The 20,801-nt window shown below is 36.5% G+C and overlaps 1 protein-coding gene across 2 annotated transcripts in view; it reads right to left on the bottom strand.

The window, feature by feature from the left end:
• Positions 1 to 6,178: 6,178 nt before the first annotated feature.
• The window catches only part of tln2a (talin 2a), an 87,451-nt gene continuing 72,828 nt past the window's right edge, over positions 6,179 to 20,801 (bottom strand). For both annotated transcript variants that reach the window (XM_066647213.1, XM_066647214.1), the window contains 6 exons: positions 13,921 to 14,045; positions 13,365 to 13,490; positions 13,205 to 13,267; positions 11,853 to 12,035; positions 9,670 to 9,795; positions 6,179 to 9,173 (listed from right to left, as the gene is read on the bottom strand). In XM_066647213.1, the coding sequence (XP_066503310.1) occupies positions 9,045 to 9,173; positions 9,670 to 9,795; positions 11,853 to 12,035; positions 13,205 to 13,267; positions 13,365 to 13,490; positions 13,921 to 14,045 (752 nt within the window). In that variant the 3' untranslated portion in view covers positions 6,179 to 9,044. The remainder of the gene's footprint in view (positions 9,174 to 9,669; positions 9,796 to 11,852; positions 12,036 to 13,204; positions 13,268 to 13,364; positions 13,491 to 13,920; positions 14,046 to 20,801) is intronic.

The raw sequence follows: 20,801 nt of genomic DNA on the forward strand, positions 1-20,801 counted from the left end.
TAATCTATGACTTACTTGATATTCTTTTTAAAGCAGAAAAATCCAGAAGAATAACAAAAAATATTTAATTTAATATCTAATTAATTTTTTGCCTGTATCTGAATTTCAGTTTTTGTTTTATTCTAGAATTTTCTTATCAGTGCATACAAAATGTTTAAAATTTTCATTATCAAAATCACAGTTAATTTTAAAAATACACTTGTGTTATTTTTCTAGTGAAGTTTGATTCCCAAAAACACCATGATAGGAAGTATTAGTATATCAACATATGTCCCTTCCATGGTCCAAGTGGGCACACAACCTAATAGAAATCCTGCGAGTCTTAGAAAAGCCCCTCACCACTCCACTAATGTCTGGCACTTGGACCTGATAAATGCCATTAGATAAAGCTTAGCTTTCCCTGAATGCCAAGAGTTTTAACCATCAATGGGGCAAACCTCCGGGTTATAATAATCCAATGAGGCTTCAGCTAAAATATTTACTGTCTTTTTATCTGATCTCATTTTTGTCTTGGAGAAACTACTACTTTTATAAATATTTTTTTTCTGTGGGAGGGTCAGCATGGTCTAACTCATTCATTCATTGTTTGTAACCACTTATCCTTTTCAGGGTTGCAATGAGTCCGGAGTCTTCCCAGAATAACTAGGCGCAAGGTGGGAACACACCCTGAAGGGGGCGCCAGTCCTTTGCAGGGTGACACGCACTCACACACTCACTCACACCTATGGACACATATGAGTCGCCAGTCCACCTACCGACTTGTGTTTTTGGACTGTGGGAGGAAACCCAAGCTCCTGGAGGAAACCCACGTGGACATGGGGAGAACACACAGAATCACAGACGGTCACCTGGAGTGGGGCTCAAATCCTGGACCCCAGGAACCTGGAGCTGTGTGACAGCGACATTACCTGCTGTGCCACCTTGCTGCCCAAAATGTGTCTCATGATGATGGATAGTTAAAGTGAAGTGTTGTACAATGCTGAATACATAATGACCTTTCGTACATGAACTCCTTTAGTATGAAATAATTTTTGAGTACTTTTTAATTAAGGAGCAAGATGTCAATGATTCTTCCTAGATTCTGAAACAGCTTTTATGGTGTCTCCTAGTGGCCTGGTTGTATGAAATGTATTGTTCATAATATAGTTAAACACAGAGGAACCTACTCTATTGAGAAAAAACTTTTCCATTAAAGACAACAAAGCATTCAAATTATTATCTCATGTGAGTTGAGCATAGTTCAGAATAAATCTAAAAAATCATTAATTAAATGTGTGTTCTTCTATTTTTTTTCTATCTTCTGTGTTTACCATCAGATATTCATTAAAAAATGAGGGGTTCATTCTTAAAATTATGTCTACATTATTGCTACAGAAATTAAGGGCTTACAGCAAAGGGGTTAGATGTGTGTTTGTTGTTAAACAGTTGAGAAATAGTAAGGGGATGAAAAATGTATTCATTTATCATTGTTTAATTTGATTCTATATGTTGATAACCAGCAATATAAATGTATGTACACACACTGTATACATATTACAATACGAGACTTATATAAATGAAACAGGAGATAAATAATCATGTCTATATAATTGCAGTGGGACATGGCACAAATTGAAGATTAACATTCAAACTGAAATGTTCCATGTTCTTTTCTGTTCTGTTTATCCTAAAATCAAAAAGCTGAACCTCACAAATTAGATAGCAATCAAAAAATATTATTAAATTATTATTAAGTACATGTAGCAGACATGTACTTCAAAAACAGGGTAACTGAAATATTAATCACTCACTGAATGTGTGTGGAAGATACCAGTAGAAAAGATCTCGGAGACATTTTTAAAAGATGTCATCGTCAGGGGTCCAGAATTAGTTCCTCCTGAAATAGTCCAGTTGAACAGTTTTCTGCCGACTCAGGAATACCAGCCAGGCCTTGGCCAAAAAGAGAATCTTAAAGAGGCAGAGCCCCAATCACAAGGCTCTAGTAGCAAGAGCACAGCGAGCCTACTTGAAGCCTGTCTTTCACTCTCAAAACCTCACCTTTTCAACCACATGTTGTAAGCCATGTTTACTTTTTTTAAAAACTACAAACATCAATAAAAGAGGTCTCTATAATATCCCTATAGTTTCTTCTAGAATATAAAGATACCAGGTGTAAAAATGAAGATCAGAAAATTTAAGTTTTAGAAGTGCAATTGACCATCTTAAACCAGGGGTTTTAACTTACAACTGAACATCTTAAAACTTTTTTAACCAAAGGGCCAGCTCATAGATTTTCAATCTGCAAACTGCAACTGAAAAAGAAAATATGATATTGTTGGTCTGCTGTCTATTTAAAACCATGTATTTAGAATATTTTTATTTTCCTTCTCCTGTAATGTTATAATTTTAGGAGTTAGTTTCATTGAATAGGGACAATACATGTCATAAATTTGTAATTATTTTAAAATTAAATTCCGTATTTCAAGGATGTAGTGTCACTGTGGATTTTAGTGGCACTGTGGATGGCATCTCCTTCCACATGTGTGTCTGCATTGTTTTTTGACCGTAGAACGTGTGAGAGTGTGTGGGGATTTATGCTTCTCGCTGAAAGCTATGGATATTCAATCCCCAAAAAACAAGGGAATCAAGAACTAAATATGAACAAGGTCTCTGTCACGTTGAGAAGACCAGAGGACTGGATGCTAGTGCAAATGTGTTTTACTGATGTAACCAAAGTGTACATTAAAACAAGAGCAAAGAGAAACTAGGCAAACATAGTTTTGCTGGACCGCCATTAGCCATACAGCCATTGTCACAGAGGTGTTTCTGGCATTCAAAACATGAAAGCCCAAAATACATCCGCTTGTCATTGGAAGGTCTGGAGAAGTTTTGGTGCTTCATGTCAATGTTTTTGCTTACATGTGGTTTTTATTATGTTTTTGTGCTGTACAGAAAATATGGAGGGCAGGACTAATAAATGCAGAAATGAAAAAATTAGATTTGTTCATAATATATAGCACCGGCATCAGTTTTTCTTGTTTCTTATTTTATTTAAAAATAAATACTAGATGATCTACCACCAAAGAACAAAGAAGACCAAGAAAATTTTGTTGGCTGTAAGAATTACAATTACTAATTTATTCAATGGATGGGGTAAAACAGGTGAAGTTTAAAGTTGCTGTGCGCAACTATATGGAGTTTTATAAACACACTAACGTCACAAAATGTCTCCCCAATTCTCTTTACAATTTTTAGGCCACACACATACTCAAAATAAGACAAATTCAGCAGTCCTCATTTCTCTGTGATATACATACTTGTGTAAATGTTGCCAAGTTCTGAGCCATACTGCGGTGCATGTAAGCAGCAGAGTAATGTAAGTAACGCAGAGCCAAACATAGCCTCAGAAACACACACAAATGGAGCGTGTTCCTGTTTTATTTCCTGTTACTTATTTATATGTAAATTTGTAAATGATCCCGTCCCGTTCCACTGGGCGATAACACTGTGTGAGGCTCTGAGTTTTTTCTTGAGTTATTGAATCTTGACATGCCCACAAATCCACGGTTTGCACTGAAGAGCCTACAATTTGGTTCCAACTGGGAATTTTTTTTCTGGATTGCGAACCAGTTTACGTCGCTGGAAACGTGCAGAATGGTTCCAAATTTAGTTCACAAACAGTTCAGTTTCCTCGCTGATGGAAAAGCGCTGTGAGAAATATGGCTGAACTAACAGTAGACGGTGTAGTAGCGCCACCTTGTGAAATATGGCTGAACTAACAGCAGAATGTTAAATACTGTTCCTACTCGTGCATGTGCGTTTCAACATTAGGAGTGAGTCAGTCAGTCAGCCAGTAAGCAAAAATGTCTCTTCTAGGCCGGTCTAGTAGGCAGTCCAGCAAAAAAAAAAAAAATACTGAAATGTAATAGATAATTATAATTAGACCCATTATCAGAGAAACAAGAACAGTTACTAACCTTTGCAGTTCACTTCAGTTTGAAGAAGAATATTTTTGGGCAGAAAGATGGTTATGTAAAAAGTCATCCACATTAATATGTTTAGCACTTTTGCAGTGAGTTAGCATTGGAGCTTGGGGAGTTCCATTGACAAACCTATGCTAACAAACTGGGTAACTCGCAAATTTTAATGTCATGTTGGTAACATCACCTGCAAAAAATAAATAAATATTTAAACTTTATAATTTTAACTTAAATTGTGTATTTTTACACTATATTCACAGTTGTGTTGAATAAAATTATTTTTTAATACTCCAAAACATGAAATGACAAAAGAATGTCTGAGGTAGATGCTAGATGATTATAGTTTTGAGTAGGATATTTTTCCACACAGGTATTGAAAAATAAAAATAAAAAACTTAAATAATTGTGGAAATGTAGTATCCCAGTGTGTGATACAGTTATAGTGTTATTAATGATATCAGAGTGAATATGAAAAAAACTTTTTCAAATTATTACTAAAAGTAAAAAAAAAATAAAATAAAAATGAATAATGCATAGTTCCTATAATGCAGTTAATAAAGACAGTTCCAGAATATCCCAGAGGAGGATGGTTTATACATTTTTGAGACTTTTTTCCTATCACCATGTAGTCTTTGAATTCTTCCAGATAGGATTATGAGGCTGATTGTAGCTTATTTTGATGATATTCAGTTTTGATTTAGTAAAGTATAATTTGTGATGTCAAAGTAGTGATTGGAAATGGGTAAAATGTCTGGATGCACCATTTCATCACAAGTGTTTACAATGGCAATGGATATAATACTTGGGGTCACTAAGCAGGTCGTGGGGGGGAGGGGGGGTTGCATTATGGTTCTCGGCTCCATCATGCTCCATTAAGGTGGACAACATGATGACCCTGCCCCTGCCCAGGGCAATTACTAGGGAAGTTAAATAAAAGCCTTAGGTGCACTAGGCTGAAAGCTAAACCAGGCAAGTCTAGAAGTTTATCAATATTTAAAGGAAATTTATCGATGTGACCAAAGGAGGGCTCATCCCATCTATACTGGACAAACCAGTAAAGTACTGTGCAGCACTAAATGAGAGAGCAAGTTGTGAGCCTAAAGGCAGAACTGGTGAGGGCTATTAATAGCATTGATAGATCATGTTTGCCAGGGAAACTGTAACTGTGGTGTCTGCAGTTTGGCTTACTGCCTCGCATTAGATAGCTGCTGACAGTTTTCCAATCACAGAAGTAGAGATGATGGAAATAATCATGAAGAAGGCTTTAAGGAAGTGGCAAGGTGTGCCGCTCACTTTAAGTAGTGTGTCATGGTATGGGAGAGGGGTACTGGAGCTACGACTCAAGTTTGGTTGAGGAATTTAAATGTGTGAAGGTGAAAGCAGCGGTAAAAGCAGCAGCACCATTCACAAAAACAAGGAAGAAAGTGCAAGGAATCTGCAAGTGGCAGTGCAGCTAGCCAGTAACTCGTTAAAGCCAAGTGATTGGCCAAGTGCAATTCGGAAAACCATGCCTTTGGTCAGGTCATTTGTTTGGTAAGGCCACATCACCAGAAACAAGGCAAATGATGACTAGTTTTATTCACGAGCAGAGAGTGAATTGCATGAGTAACCTATTGCACGAGTGAAGAGAGTGGGATGGGCCCTATGTGAGTGCAAAATAAATGCATTAACACAATCTCCCTCAGCACTATAAAGGTTTCTTCCTGATGATCTGGGGGTGATTTTCCTTGCCAGTCACACTGGTTTGCTCAATTGAGGATAGGGCCAGTAATTCTGTACAGCTGTTTTGTGACACCAGTTCCCAGAAATCATCATTCATTCATTATCTGTAACCGCTTATCCAATTCAGGGTCGCGGTGGGTCTAGAGCCTACCTGGAATCATTGGGCGCAAGGCAGGGAATACACCCTGGAGGTGGCGCCAGTCCTTCACAGGGCAGAAATCATCAGGCATCTTAATATTTCTTGTTCAAAAGGTGACCAAGCATACAATGATAACACAATTTTTTTCTTTTTTTTTTACATTAGTGGTTCTAAAGTAATAACTGGGGTTACATGCCAGTAAAAAGGGACATGGTGTAATCTTTAGAACTAAAGGAGAGTATACTTAAAAAGCAATAAAAAAAACCCCAAAAAAAACAAAAAACACAATAGCTGCTTATTGAGTCAGAGAGAAAGATGTAGTTTTTTGAAATCCTTTATTTTCAATTATTTTCTGCAGCCAGATAAATATTTCAGACATCACTTCAATTCTATAACTCTAATGTAGGACACTTGTAACAATTCCATTGAAGATTCCTTGAAATAAAAGTTTTTTTGTTGTATTTTATTTTCAATTAAGTAAAAATTGTCAATGCATTGTAAGTCAAAAAATGACTTGTTTTAAATGTCCTGTTTTTCTGTTAAAATCTTTCCTTAGTGCTATTCCGAAACCAGATATCATATTACACGTATTACATGAATGGATTGCTGCCACCAAACAATATTTTAAATATACTGCTTTTTCATAAGTCACAGGATTGGATGTCAAAACTGAGTTCCACTTACCATAAAAGGAAGATCAAAATTAGATATTGGTGTTTATTTTCTAAGTTTCTTATTATCAATACTCATGTCAATTTAATATTTTCCTAACATATCTTAAGGGATAAAGATGAAGGCCATTTCAGATTTCCCAATTTAAAAATAGTTTGGAACACAATTTAAAGAATGTGATATTTGAGGAAGATCAAAATGTGATCAAAATTACAGAAAAGTAATTGTGTTAGCAGAAAAGCTTAGAAATGAAAACATTACCATTCACCATGTCATATAGCTGTACAAGGAGCCCAACTCCTGCTGACACCCCCCAAATCATGTTTTTTTCTCATACATTATGGATTCTGTTTTTGACCATTCAGTTTCCCAGCTAACCCAACAAATTAAAAATAGCTCTAATCACTAAAATGAACTTTTGTGTGATGTAGGCTTACAATTTGAATTCTCTCAGACTGAGAAGATTACACAATTGCACTTCCAGCAGCACAATTGGACAGATTCTCATGAAGAGTCTCTGTATCATACCGTACTCTAGTCTCATATGGACACCCGGAACTTTTTAGGGGACTTGAAAGAATTAGTGACAATATAAGGCTTCAATATTATAGAAATCAAACACCTTGGAATGAAACATTTTTCTTGCAGTGGCTAAAAAGGTTAACTTTCATCTATGATACCTGCCATCGCAGGTTTTAAATCACCCTTGCAAAACGAGTGTTGCTGCTACATATGGTTTGTCAGAGAAAATAAAATTTAAAAAATGGCACAGGGTGCTAGATTAGCCCCAGAAACTCTCAGGAATCCCATAGTGTTCTAATTTGGCATAAATTTAATTGACTTTTAATTTCAGGAAAATATTGTTCTCAAATTTTGATCTCTACTATAGTATCATTTTGTAGTCCTACAATTAGACTGTAGTCTATCTGTTGTTCTGTATACATTGTTAGACCTGTCACCTTGTTCATTCAAAAGTCAGGACCGTCACCGAATGGACATTGTTTGGGTTGTGGAACATTATCAGCACTGCAGTGACACTGATGAATGTCTGTAGTCTGTAACTGTAGAACTACAATGTACATATAGTATGTGCAGCTGATAAAATGGACAATGAGTACAGAAGCAAAGAGTTGGCTGTTATGGCAGCTATGTTATGGTTGATCAGTATATACTGAAATAAATTAACTAAAAGCACAGGACATTTGAAGCAAAGTTTGATTAAAAATCAGGAACTACTGAGCTTGACACACAAGTTAGAAATGCATGGACACTGTCATACTTATTTCAGTCAACAAAAATATGTTGGTAGCACCTGTTTATAAGGTTACAGCACCTACATTAGCTTTTCATAAAGATGTTTCAAGGGTGAAATTTACTAAAGCATCCTTTATGAGAATTCTTGACAATGTTTGTTGGAATTAGCTTTTGCAGAAGTTGATGAACCCTTAAAGGCATTAAAACCTACACAAACAATGAAAACAGAAAGAAAAGAAGCTTTAATCCAGCACTGAGCTACAAAGCTGTGGATGCCTGTGATTGGATTGGGAACATTCCTAGGTCTCAGTATGAATAAGAGGCACTATTTCTACCAGTCTATAGTGAGCATAAAGCTATGGCAAACTACGTCTGGCTTGAAAATAAGCACAAACACCTCACTTTGTCTGATGATTCCAGTCAGTCACATATATTTGAAGTTTCAGTTTTAGCATTTTAGGTGTATATGCTACATTAAGCTATTAAGTTATTGGTATGAATTTATTATAAAAACAACTTGCATGCAGAGTTTGTCTACAGCTTTATAACAATTCCTATTTCTCTCAGACTCCCTGAAGAGGTGGCACTCAAGTCTATCAGAAAGAATAACATTAGTTTGGAATAAAAATAAAGCCAGTGACTGAAAACAGTACAGTTCCATGAGTAAATTATCCATCTTTTTGCATGAAAGTTTTATAGCACTTTTTTATACATTTCTTCTCTTTAAAAAAAAATGCATAAGGTATTTAAGTTTCATACATTTACATACCTTTAACATTCACAGTGGTTAATATAAAAGCCTTCTCTGACAAAAGTAAACTACAAGATTTCTTTCATCAGGTTCAGCAAAGCACATACAATGCTGAAGGTGTGCGACAGATCTTTTAGGACTGCATGCTGATCCCAATTTACTGATATGATCAGTTTGACAAGCCTCATTTAGTATGCCATCTTTAAAAAATACATAATTAAATATAAAGAAAGAGATTTTAACTTGCATATTGAGCATTAGCATTGTTTTGTCTGTGTAACGGTGGCAGATTCCAAAGCCATCGTAAGAGTTCAACAGAAGTATGTACATTTCTTAATATTTAAAGATTTAAATTAAATTTGTACATAGTGTACATCTATGCATCAAAATACCAAGTCACTGCCAAATTTCTGAGAACTTTCTGAAACCTCAGTTGCTGCACTGTATACAGAAACGTCCACTGAGACCATATAGAGACCACTCGCCCACACAAACCAACACACTCACATACACATATCTATAAACCCACAAACTGGTTAATAGCCATTTAGTCCTCATCCCCTCTAAGTTCACTGGGCAGAAATTTATACTGCTGTTGTCTAATTTGAGCAAGCTTCTTCCTGGCCTCTTCCAGCTCTCTCTCCTTCCTCAACATCTCCTCCTGCGCAGCAATGATCTAAAGAAGTAACGGAACACATAACTCAAACTAGCACTCATGCAAGAACATTTAAATGTTATCTATATTTTAAAGTAGCAGTAAAGTAAACAATACTTTTAAAGGGATCACTAATTACATTTTACATTTGGGTAACTACTTTATAGTCCATGAATGAGCCAGTTAATGCACCCTAGAGCAGGTCTCCCAAACGGTGGGATGTCTAAATGGCTCAGTACGGTATCTGACACATCCCATCTACTAGGTGACAGAATATTAGAGGATGACCGATTGCTGAAATTTGCTTTCACCTCTCATATGTAGCATCTGATTTTGACTTACCTATTGCAAAATTATTATTATAAAAATGTTGTCTGCCTGTTTTCATATTGATGCAGCGTTTTCTTTTATTTAGTAAAGAAAACCTTTATCTGTGATAATCAGCAGAATGACACTGGCAGCAGACAGATTATGGTGAGTAAGGCTTTTAAGTAAAATTGTGCATAAATATTTTCACCTGAGCAATTCCCCCAACAAACTTCGTCTTGACCACCACATTTTCATCATCAGCTTTGTCGAAAGCTGCTTTCTGGGCTGCTTTTACCAGACTATCTGACGCTCGCTTCACTGCATTGCCTGCTGCCTGTGAAGGAAAGTAAAAACACTGTTAATGTTCTGTGGACAGGGAATTTTAAAATTTTGTTTGCATTTAATCCAGTTCAATCCATGTTAAAAAAAATATTACATAAAATGTTACTCTGTAATCTCTGGGTGGCTACAGGATTCCTGACTTATTATTATCATTGTGATTATTATTATTACTATTATTATTATTATTATTAGTTCTTTATGTAAATAGAAAGAACTCCTGTCTCAGCTGAATATTACTGTATAGAAACCATTCAATTAAAAACTAAATATTAAATGACAATTGCTTACTATGCATCAGTCTGCCACAATATTAAAACTTCCCCTTACAGTTGAATTGAATAATTCTCTTGTTACAATGGCATCTGTAAAGGTTTGGGAAATATTAGGAAAGAACTGAACAGATAGTTATTAAAACTGATTTATTAGAAACACAAAAAACAAGCTAGTGTAAGGGTCTGAGCAACGCAAGAGACACATTGTGACTAGGTAAGGGCATTTCCGAAAATAAGCGTCTTGTGGGATATTCCTGGTATGCAAAATGTTAGTACCTACCAAAAGTGGTTTATGCAAGGACAACTGGTGAACTGATGAGTCAATGCTGGATTTACCTTCAGTGATTTGCATGAGGAACAAAGGCCAGCCCGTCTGCTCCAATTTCACAGAATAGCTACTGTGTCACAAATTGCTGAACATATTTATGCTAGCTATGACAGAAAGGTGTTAGAGCACACTGTGCATTGCAACTTGCGGCATAACTGCAGACTGGTCAGAATAACTATGCAAACACTTGTCCACTGGAAAAAGTGCCTACACTTGACACATGAGCACCAGAACTGGTGCAAGGAGCCACAAAAGAAAGTGGCATGATCTGATGAATCATGTTTTTTATCATATGGGCAGCTTGGGCTGGGGACGGGGTGCTGCCAAGCTGCTACGGTGCTCTGGTGAAGGCAGTGTGATGCTATGGGCAATATTCTGCTGGGTAATCTGGAGTCCTTGCGTTCACATGATGGCACTCTGATACCTACCTCCAACCTGAAAACTGCTGCAGAACATGTATAACCCTTCATGGTACTGCTATACCATAATGGCAATAGTCTCTTACAGCAAGATAATGCACCATGCCACACAACAAAATCTGTTTAGGAATGTTTTTTAAAAAAATGCCAAAGAATGGAAAATGCTTATTTAAAATCCTCCAGGTCTTAATCGGAAAGTGGATCTTTGACATCTGTGGCAAAAACAAATTGTGCAATGTTTTCCTAATTTAACCAATCTGTGGCAGTAAACACACACAGACAATAGTGCACCAGGGGCTGTGAACACACACCTAGAGCAGCGGGCAGTGCCCAGGGAGCATTTGGAGGTTCAGTGCCTTGCTCAAGGGCACTTCAGCCATGGATGTTCTTTCTGGTACCAAGCCAGGTCCTGTAACCATTAGGCCAAGGCTGCCTCTCTGACTTATTATAGGGATGTGCTGTAACATATTGGTGCCAAATACCACAGGAGACATTGAGGGTCATGCCTTGATAAGTCAGAACTATTCTGGAAGCGCAATTGAGTGCCTACATAATAGTTAGGCAAGCTTAATGTTATGGCTGATCGGTGCATTTTGGTGTTCACATTTTTGTCAGTTTTTTAAATATAGCTCGTATGCTAATGTAGAAATAAACCTGATATACTTTAAAGCACATTTAAAAGGTTTTACAACATGACTAAAATAAAAAGACAGAGTTGTCATATTTTAAAAATGACAACTCACAGAAACAGACACTATCTATTTATAATAATGATTTCAGATCTAATGTTTTTCTAACGTTAAATATTTACTGTATATTGCTTACAATTATCCTTTTGTGCCGATGAATGATGTTATTCAAAAAGTTCTGAATTCCTATGGTTTTTTCTTCTTTAGTCCTCTTGCTTTCCTTGTGACTGCCAATCTTGATGGATTAAGAATACTCTTTGTGGCTAACATTTTTAAAACAAGCTTTTTTAACCTCCAGTGTCCACTGCATAACAAGTCATTTGGGGATTAACTGAGCTTACCTGTAATCTCCTCATTGCCTCTGAGTCTTGGTCAGCTTTCACTTTGCAGGCCACCAGGAGTTGGGCAGTTGATGCAGCAACCTGTTTTGCTGAAGAGATGAGCTTCTCTTCACTGGCGTGACCTTGCACTGAGGCATTCGCTGCTTCACACAGGTTGCTAGTTGCTGCCGCAACCATGTGTGCCTGTAAGAATGAACATTCAATAAGTGTGTATAGCTGGGTTGGTTTGGGTGGCTGTTAATTAAAAGTGCAGTTTTCAACATTTTAAGCATTAATATAGCACCAAAAAGATAGATTCAGTGTCGAGATATAAGCAGTAAAAAGCACCCTGAACAGATGTGTGTACACGTTAGTCACACTGAAAATATTGACAGACACCAGGTTTTGTTTTGCCCTCCCCAAGAGACAAAAAAGTGACTACAAACACAGAGTTGTATACACAAAATAGCAGAGTTCTGTACGAAATATTATGGAGATCAATATTTTTATGGCAAAAAAATTCTTCAGCAAAAACAACTCTTCACAGAATAGAGATGAGAATCAATGCTGGATGGCTTTTCTGAGATAGAAAACATTTTTCAAGAGCATGAAAAAAATATTCTTTTTTTTTTTATTACATTTAAAATATTTGATCTTGTAAGTTTTGTTTTCACACTGCAACTTAGCAAGCACTTAGTTGTTAATAATGTGTTTATTTACCAGCTAAATATTTGTATTTTGGCTTTTAATGGCTTTCATAATATGGAGAAGAATCTCTGAAGAAAATAATACTGTTTTTATAAACGAGGTTTAAGTCCACTAAATATTACATTTTTTAACACAATTATTTATCGCAAATTAGCACCTCAAATGTATAAGCAGGTTACGCGAATGTTACTGTTTATTAAACCTGGCACCATTCATTTAGTTCCTTTTATTTTTGCTTTTTCTGGGCTGTTGACTGGTAACCACCTTTTCCTTGCAGTACAGCGATAACAATGTCTATCTGCTGTAGAACAATTTTTCATTACCCTGTAGACACATCACAAACATACACCAAATAAAACCTTAACTCTTTCGCAGAAAATTAGGTATAAAGGTATTTCATGTATAGGTAGTTATACATGAGTTATACTAGATAATGCCATAATGGACAAAATACCCTTGAGTTTGTATTAAAATATACATTGGATTTAGCGCAATTACTGTGCAGTGTCTGTGCATTTAAGAAAATCAGCATCACTTGTCTTAAAACCAGGGGTGCCCAAACCTTTACATAATAATGTACTAAATACAATACTAAATATTTATTATTATTAATTATTAACTTTTGCAATAAAAATGTTAAGTCTCATGATTATTCCTGGACTCACGGCTGAAATGAATCCTTGTGACCATTGGCCATCGTCCTCAGCATTTGCAGGGATAGCGCCGACCTATAGAGAATAATATAAAGACAAAATAAATTAAAATTTTGTACATTAGAAACCACTAATTTATTATGCTGATCTGTAATTATGAATGTGGTGTTACCTTGCCCTGTGCCACAAGCTCTCTTTGGGCAGCAGATGCTGATTTTACCAGGGCACTAGTTGCTGCAGCAATAGATTTGGCTGCTTCCAAAATCTGCTCCTCAAAGTCCAGACTCTCATCAGCTTGCTGCATAGAGATTAAATCTGAGCTTTAATTTATCCCAAAAAATAAGTTATTGGGATATTAAAAACAGAATATGTTTAAAATATTCTGTATAGAGTTAAAGAAGCAATAATATTTTTTAAACAATGAAAGAGGCAAACAATATCTGAATGATTACTTATTACCATGAAACAGAAGTAAAAGCTTTGCTGATTAACTAGGTAAAAAGGATAGGCATAATAATGCTTCACTCTGCACCATTTCGGCCTGTAGTTAGCTTGTCATGTCTATTAATTGAATATTTAGTATCTTTAATGTTGTTACTTTTTATGTATTTTTATATGTGAATAAATTTTAAAAACTGAAATAACCTAACTTGCTTACTTATTACTTATTTTTATATTTCTTTTTCTTTGTTTTTTTTTTTTAAGTGCAACTCTTTGTGTGTGTGCACCTTAGGTTTAGCTCTAGGTTTAAGCTGCTCCAATTTTTTGGCTGCTGCTTCAATCAAAGCTGCAGCTCCCAACAGTTCTGTTTCAGCAATCACGGTTGGATCTTCAGGGTCAACCCACTCAGTGCCTGAAACAAACACACGATTATTTTCATACATTGCATCCATTACACAGACATTCATACATTTTAAGAAAATTTACCTTTACCTTATTTAGAAGTACTTCTAGTGCAACCACATACACACACATGGTAACAAATCTGGTTCACTACATTTACATTTACCACTTGTCACAAAAATAAATGAAAAACAATGCAAAAAGAACAATGACAAACATATGATGAGAAAAAATTTGTGGAAGAAAATGATGCTAAATAATTTTTGTTATTCAAGACCTAAAAACATTTGTATACTGTACATGGACATTTTAGATTCATTTGAACATCATTGATAGATGGAGCTTATATAACTAGACAAATAAAACTGAAGAAATTAATTATAAACATAAGTTGCATAAAAATTTACATTTTTGTGAAGAATCAGGTGCACCACACCAGCTGCAAATGATTAGACCATTCCTAAAGAGGAGATTGGAGGAAGCTCTTGTTTAAACCTCAGATTATAATATTAGTTATAGAAATATTAATATAATTTGCCTTGAATGTTGAAGTGAGATCAAAAGAGGCCTTTAGAGAGAAGGTTATAAATGTATATGAGTCTGGAAAGGCATGTAAAAAGAGCTCAAAATAATTAGAAATCAGCCATTCCACTGTGCAAAAAATAATTTACAAGTGCAGAACATTTAAACCAACTGCCAACATGGCCAGGTAAGGCCATTCCAAAAAGTTCAGTTCAAGAGCAGTTGATGTCAAGGTCCATGCATCTACCATCAGGAAAACAATGCACACATTTGATTTTCATAGGTGGTGTGCAAAGAGGAAACCCTTGCTGTCAAAAAACATTAGGGCAAGACTAAAGTTTGCCTGAGAGCACCTTGAAAAAGACAAGGACTTCTGGAACAATGTGCTTTTGACAGATGAATCCAAAGCTAAATTATTTGGGGACAGTAACAGAAGACAGGTGTGGCGCAAACCAGAACCACAGCCCTTACTTTTTCAAGAAATGTACATTTTTGTTCATTACATTTTACAACTAATGTTTATAAATAATTTCTTCTGTTTTATTTGTTTAGTTATACAGCCCCAATTCCAATGAAGTTGGAATGTTGTGTAAAGCATAAATAAAAAAATAAGATATTTGCAAATCCTTTTCAACCTATATTTAATGTTCAAACGGATAAACTTTATTGTTTTTTTGCAAATATTCACTCATTTTGAATATGAGGCCTGCAACATGTTCCAAAGGAGTTGACAAGAGTTCCAAAAGATGCAACAAAAGTCTGGGAAAGTGGAGGAATGCTCAAAAAACCCCTGTTTGGAACATTCCATAGGTGAACAGGTTAATTTGAAAAAGGTGAGTGTCATGATTGGGTATAAAGAGAGCATTCTCGTTCACAAGCAAGGATGGGGCGAGGTTCACCACTTTGTGAACAACTGCATGAGCAAATAGTTCAACAGTTTAAAAACAACGTTTCTCAATGTACAATGCAAGGAATTTAGGGATTTCATCATCAACAGTCCAAAATATCATCAAAAGTTTCAGAGAATCTGGAGAAATCTCTGCAAGTAAGCGGCAAGGCCGAAAACCAATATTAAATGCCTGTGACCTTCATTCCCTCAGGCGGCACTTCATTAAAAACCGTTATCATTCTGTAATGGCTATTACCACATGGGCTCAGGAACACTTCAGAAAAACATTTTCAGTGAACATAGTTTGTCGCTCCATCTACAAGTGCAAGTTAAAACTCCAACATGAAAAGCGAAAGCCATATATCAACAACACCCAGAAATGCCGCCGGCTTCTCAGGGCCCGAGCTCATCTGAGATGGACTGACACAAAGTGGAAAAGTGTCCTGTGGTCTCAAGTCCACATTTCAAATTGTTTTTGGAAATCATAGACGTCGTGTCCTCCAGGCCAAAGAGGAAAAGGACTGTCTGGATTTTTACAAGCGCAAAGTTCAAAAGCCAGCATATCTTATAGTATGGAGGTGTGTTAGAGCCCATGGCATGGGTAACTTGCACATCTGTGAAGGTATCATTAATGCTGAAAGGTACATACAGGTTTTGGAGCAACATATGCTGCCATCAAAGAAACGTCTTTTTCAGGGACGTCCCTGCTTATTTCAGCAAGACAATGCCAAGCCACATTCTGCACGTATTACAACAGTGTGGCTTTGTAGTAAAAGATTGTAGGTATTAGACCGACCTGCCTGCAGTCCAGATCTGTCTCCCATTGAAAATGTGTGGCGCATTATGAAGCGCAAAATACGACAACAGAGACGCCGGACTGTTGCGCAACTGATGTTGTACATCAAGCAAGAATGGGAAAGAATTCCACCTACAATGCTTCAACAATTAGTGTCCTCAGTTCCCAAATGCTTATTGAGTGTTGTTAAAAGAAAAGGTGACGTAACACAGTGGTAAACACGCCCTAGTCCCAACTATTTTGGAACATGTTGCAGGCCTCAAATTCAAAATGAGCGAATATTTGCAAAAAAAACAAAAAAAAAAACAAAACAACAACAATAAATTTATCCATTTGAACATTAAATATCTTGTATTTGTAGTGTATTCAATTGAATATAGGTTGAAAGGGATTTAAAAATTATCATATGTTGTTTTTATTTATTTTTTACACAATGTCCCAACTTTGAGAACACATTGGAATTGTGGTTGTATAAGTTCCATCTCTCAATACTTTCAAATGAAGCTCAAATGTTTGAATATGGCCAAAAAGACAAAGATTTTCATGGGGTGTTCTAACTTTTTCATGACTGTGTGTATTTGTGTGTTGTCATTGGGTGTAAACTATAATCATCAACATTAAAAGAAATAAAAGCTTGAAAGAGATCACTCTCTTTGTAATGAATCTATATTTAAGTTTCACTTTTTGTACATGAAGCTTGAGAATCTTCATTGCACAAACAAAACGTGATGAAATCTCATAAAAATATGCACAGACCTGAAGAAAAAATGATGCATTTCATTACTGAATTCTAAAAGCTGATCGTATGACAGAAGGATGATGTAACAATGACTTATCAAAGAAGCAGGCAAAAACATATATGGGCACTACTCACCCCCATCTGGAGCAAAAGAGGAGACGTGAGAGGCTTACTCACCTACAAAACTCTTAACACACCCCCAACGTTCCGCAACAACGAAAGAGATATTTGGGTCTCGACTAGGGCTCCACTGAAATGGACTCTTTATTAATATTGTCACAATACTGATATTGATATCTTTTCCTGCTTTAGGGTATCATTCATAAGACTACAGGAAGTGGGCATAAGCCTTTTATAGCAACTAATATAAAAAAAATCCAGAGACTTCTTCCAATGCCTGTTCCTCAGTTTTCATAAAAGCTTTTGTAGTTTATTTCAACTGATGCTATTTGAATAGGCCTTTAGAGTGGTTTATGTAAACTTATTCCACCTGTTATGAAAGGCTTATAAAGGTGTCTTGTAGCCTCATAAACAACCACCTACTGTGGAGTCATTTGTTCTTAAGCGTAAATCCAACAAAACTCAAATTTAGAGTAGTGTACTTATATTATAATCCACTAAAATATTCACCAAAAATCATTGTATGATCTTGTTTTAATCCATTACAGGGTCACAGATGCAATAGGGCAAGCAAAGAAGCCCAGGTGTATATTTCCAACATCCTCTAGCTCAGTGGTTCCGAAACCTGTAGATGATAATATTCCCCCACACACCTTTCACTCCACCGCCTTTTGACACCTGTATACATTTTTTACTTCTAAGCTCCACTGAAATTTATTTATTCCAGAAAAATCCTAAAACCTGCACATTTGCTCGGCAAAAATGACACATTTAATCCCCACATCTATTCAGTGACTATTATTAGCTTGCTTTGAGATATGCCTCATCATATTTTATTGTTTTCCCTTTGGAAGTTGTGGCATGTTTAGCTCTCACGACACTGTCCATCTTTTGCTAGCAGTGCTCAAACGTGCGTAGCTCATTTGCCTTGCCACACCCCCACCACTCAATCCCATGATGCAACCAAGCACAACTCCCATCTATTTTGCTCTTCTTCCAGAGCAATAACTAAATAAAATCGTGATAAAAACAGGAAGAGAAGAATCCATAGTACTGACACAGTGAGGTAATTCTAGCAGCTGAGATAAGTAAACACCACTTGCTAGATGTCTCTATGGCCTGTCTGGACTGTCAACATAATGCAACAGTTTTCATATTTGTCTGGGCAGGGATATTAAAAAATATCTGGATAAGTGTGTTCAGGGCCTTAGAATACAAGGACTGAAGGGCTCACATCAGTGGCCCTGCCAACACATACCCTTGATAACGGGCAAATTCTCTATGGTCCCCCTTTCTTGAAAATAGGACCACAAAAAAGGGATAGCCACCACAGTTTGTTAATCTAGAGGCACTGTAGCTGAGGTCCAAGCAATGTTATAGGACTGTCAGGTATGAAAGCCTGCCAACATCCAGGGAACATCCAGCAATTCCATGTAAATCTCATCCATTCCAGGCACCATGCCACTGCAGAGCTTTTTAACTACCTTGGTGAGTTCGGCCAAGGAAATGAAATCTTACACCTCAGCAGCCTCTGACCCTACCTCCTGAATAAAGGCATGGCCCTTGGGTTAAAGAATTCCTCAAAGTGCTCCTTCTAGTGCTTGATGATATCCATATTTGATTTTCAGGTTTCAGATTTTCACCATGCTGAACACAGCTTGGTTTCCACAATATTTTTCAGAACCTCTATGTGCCTGTCTGTATGTATTTCTCTATGGTTCCTCCAAAGCCCTTCTATGCCCCACATTTTGCTTCTGCCACCACCAAAGCTGTAGCCTTTTGACAGCTTAACCCCTCTATATCCAACTGACATGAGTTCAGGTGACATGACGAACTCAATGTTTGATCTTTCTCCCAAGGTGCTCTGACACACAGTACACTTATTAGCAACCAGGTGTTCAAACAGCGTGTTTGTTATGGACTAAACATGTCTAGGGCATAAGTCTAATAACATCTTACTACTGATGTTCAAACCATACAGCAAGTTTCCACTGTCAAGGTCCATGACGCCAGGGGCCTCTTTGCCCTCACCTTGTGCCTGATTGGCATTGCACCACAAACTCACTCTGGACCATGTGTTTTATGGGTCTACATGATCCTTCCAAGTGGCTTTCCTGGGTAAACCCAGTCGGATTACGTAGCTTGTCGGGCTCACTGTTGGACACTTACATCAGGCCTGTCTCCAAGGATAGGTTCTGATCACCCTCTTCCAGACAGGGTAAATTATATTGTGTTTCTTGTATCTGGGTCTTCACTCCAGACCTTTTCACCATGGGAGACCCTACTGGGAGCCCACAGCTCCCAATGACTTAGCACTGAAGGTCAACTGACCACACAAGACCTTCTGACATGACAATGTCCCGATACAGGAAAGGCTCACAAATCCACCTAACATTAATATCAGTTGATGTTACTGATGCAAAAGCAAATCAGTAGTGCCCTAGTCTCTCTGATCCACATTTCAGAAAAAAAAAACTACTTTGTGGTATTGGCTCTTATTCATCAAAGTTGCATTAAATGTGATGTTCATGATTTTAATCAAAAAATACTTTTTATAAACTTCTGAGGATGTTTCCCCACCATTTGCTAGCTCTTCATTTGGTTTGCATGCTCAAAAACTGGTCTAATGTGTTTACAAATCCCCAGTGCCTGTGGAAAAAATGGGTAATATAAAAAAAAAAGTGGATCTGCGCTGTATGCTAGGCTTTCTCTCTCTCTTCTCACGATAAAGAAAAGGCATCTTGAGTTTTTAGACGATGGAGAGAACACCAAATGCTGAAAAGTATGAACCAAGATGAGGATATTGCTCTATTCTTGCTCCATAGACATTTTGAATTACTTAGGGGGGAATGTCCCCTAATTCAGGAGACAGCTAACTGTATACAGTTAACACGGACCGAACCTGATACAAAACTAAACAACTTGATTTAGAAATGAGTTTATGTGACAATTCAAACAGTGAATAAAACTTTACAAACAAGTTAAACTTCTGCCACGTACAATCAACATTTGTTTTTTTTTCCCTCAAACATACTGGTCCACCTTATAAGACAGAGCTTCTAAAGGTAAGCAAACCAGAGTTCCCCTGGTTCCCCTGACCATGTTGAATTAAGCATGAATTGTTTATCATGTGATACATGAAACTTTCATTCAACTTGGAAAAACTGTGTGTGCAGCTAATGAATCATTGTCAGTGCTTGAATTCAATAACAGGCTGAGCACACTTTATTTACATGAATCTCACACTAATTCATGCACATTTTTCAGCAGTAATCCAGTAATAGCTGTGTCCTTAGGTAGAGTTTGTAATGCTCCCACTACTGACACAACATTAAAGTATTAAACTAATAAAGACTACAACATATCAAATAAACAAAACTAAATGTATATAAAACAGTAGAATGATGTCAGTGTTGTTGGAATATGTTCTTAAAATACTATATTTAAACAACGTATTGTAATGTTTTAAGATATTTTACAGATATCACTGTTTAATTATTCATTATTTAAATTATATTGTCATTTTCTATTTTTGTTCTTATTATCCCTGTTGTTATTGTTCATATTTTTGAAAACTGAACTACAAATCAAGAATTTTCTCCATTGTTTGTCCAAAGGTTTTGCTCAAATTTACATGCCCTCATACTAGAAGTAAGTTTGATTGTTGCCATAGACCAAAGATGAAACTATTTAAAACCAA

The sequence above is a fragment of the Hoplias malabaricus genome, chromosome 16 (genome assembly GCF_029633855.1).
Source record: "Hoplias malabaricus isolate fHopMal1 chromosome 16, fHopMal1.hap1, whole genome shotgun sequence".
NCBI classification, from domain to species: domain Eukaryota; kingdom Metazoa; phylum Chordata; class Actinopteri; order Characiformes; family Erythrinidae; genus Hoplias; species Hoplias malabaricus.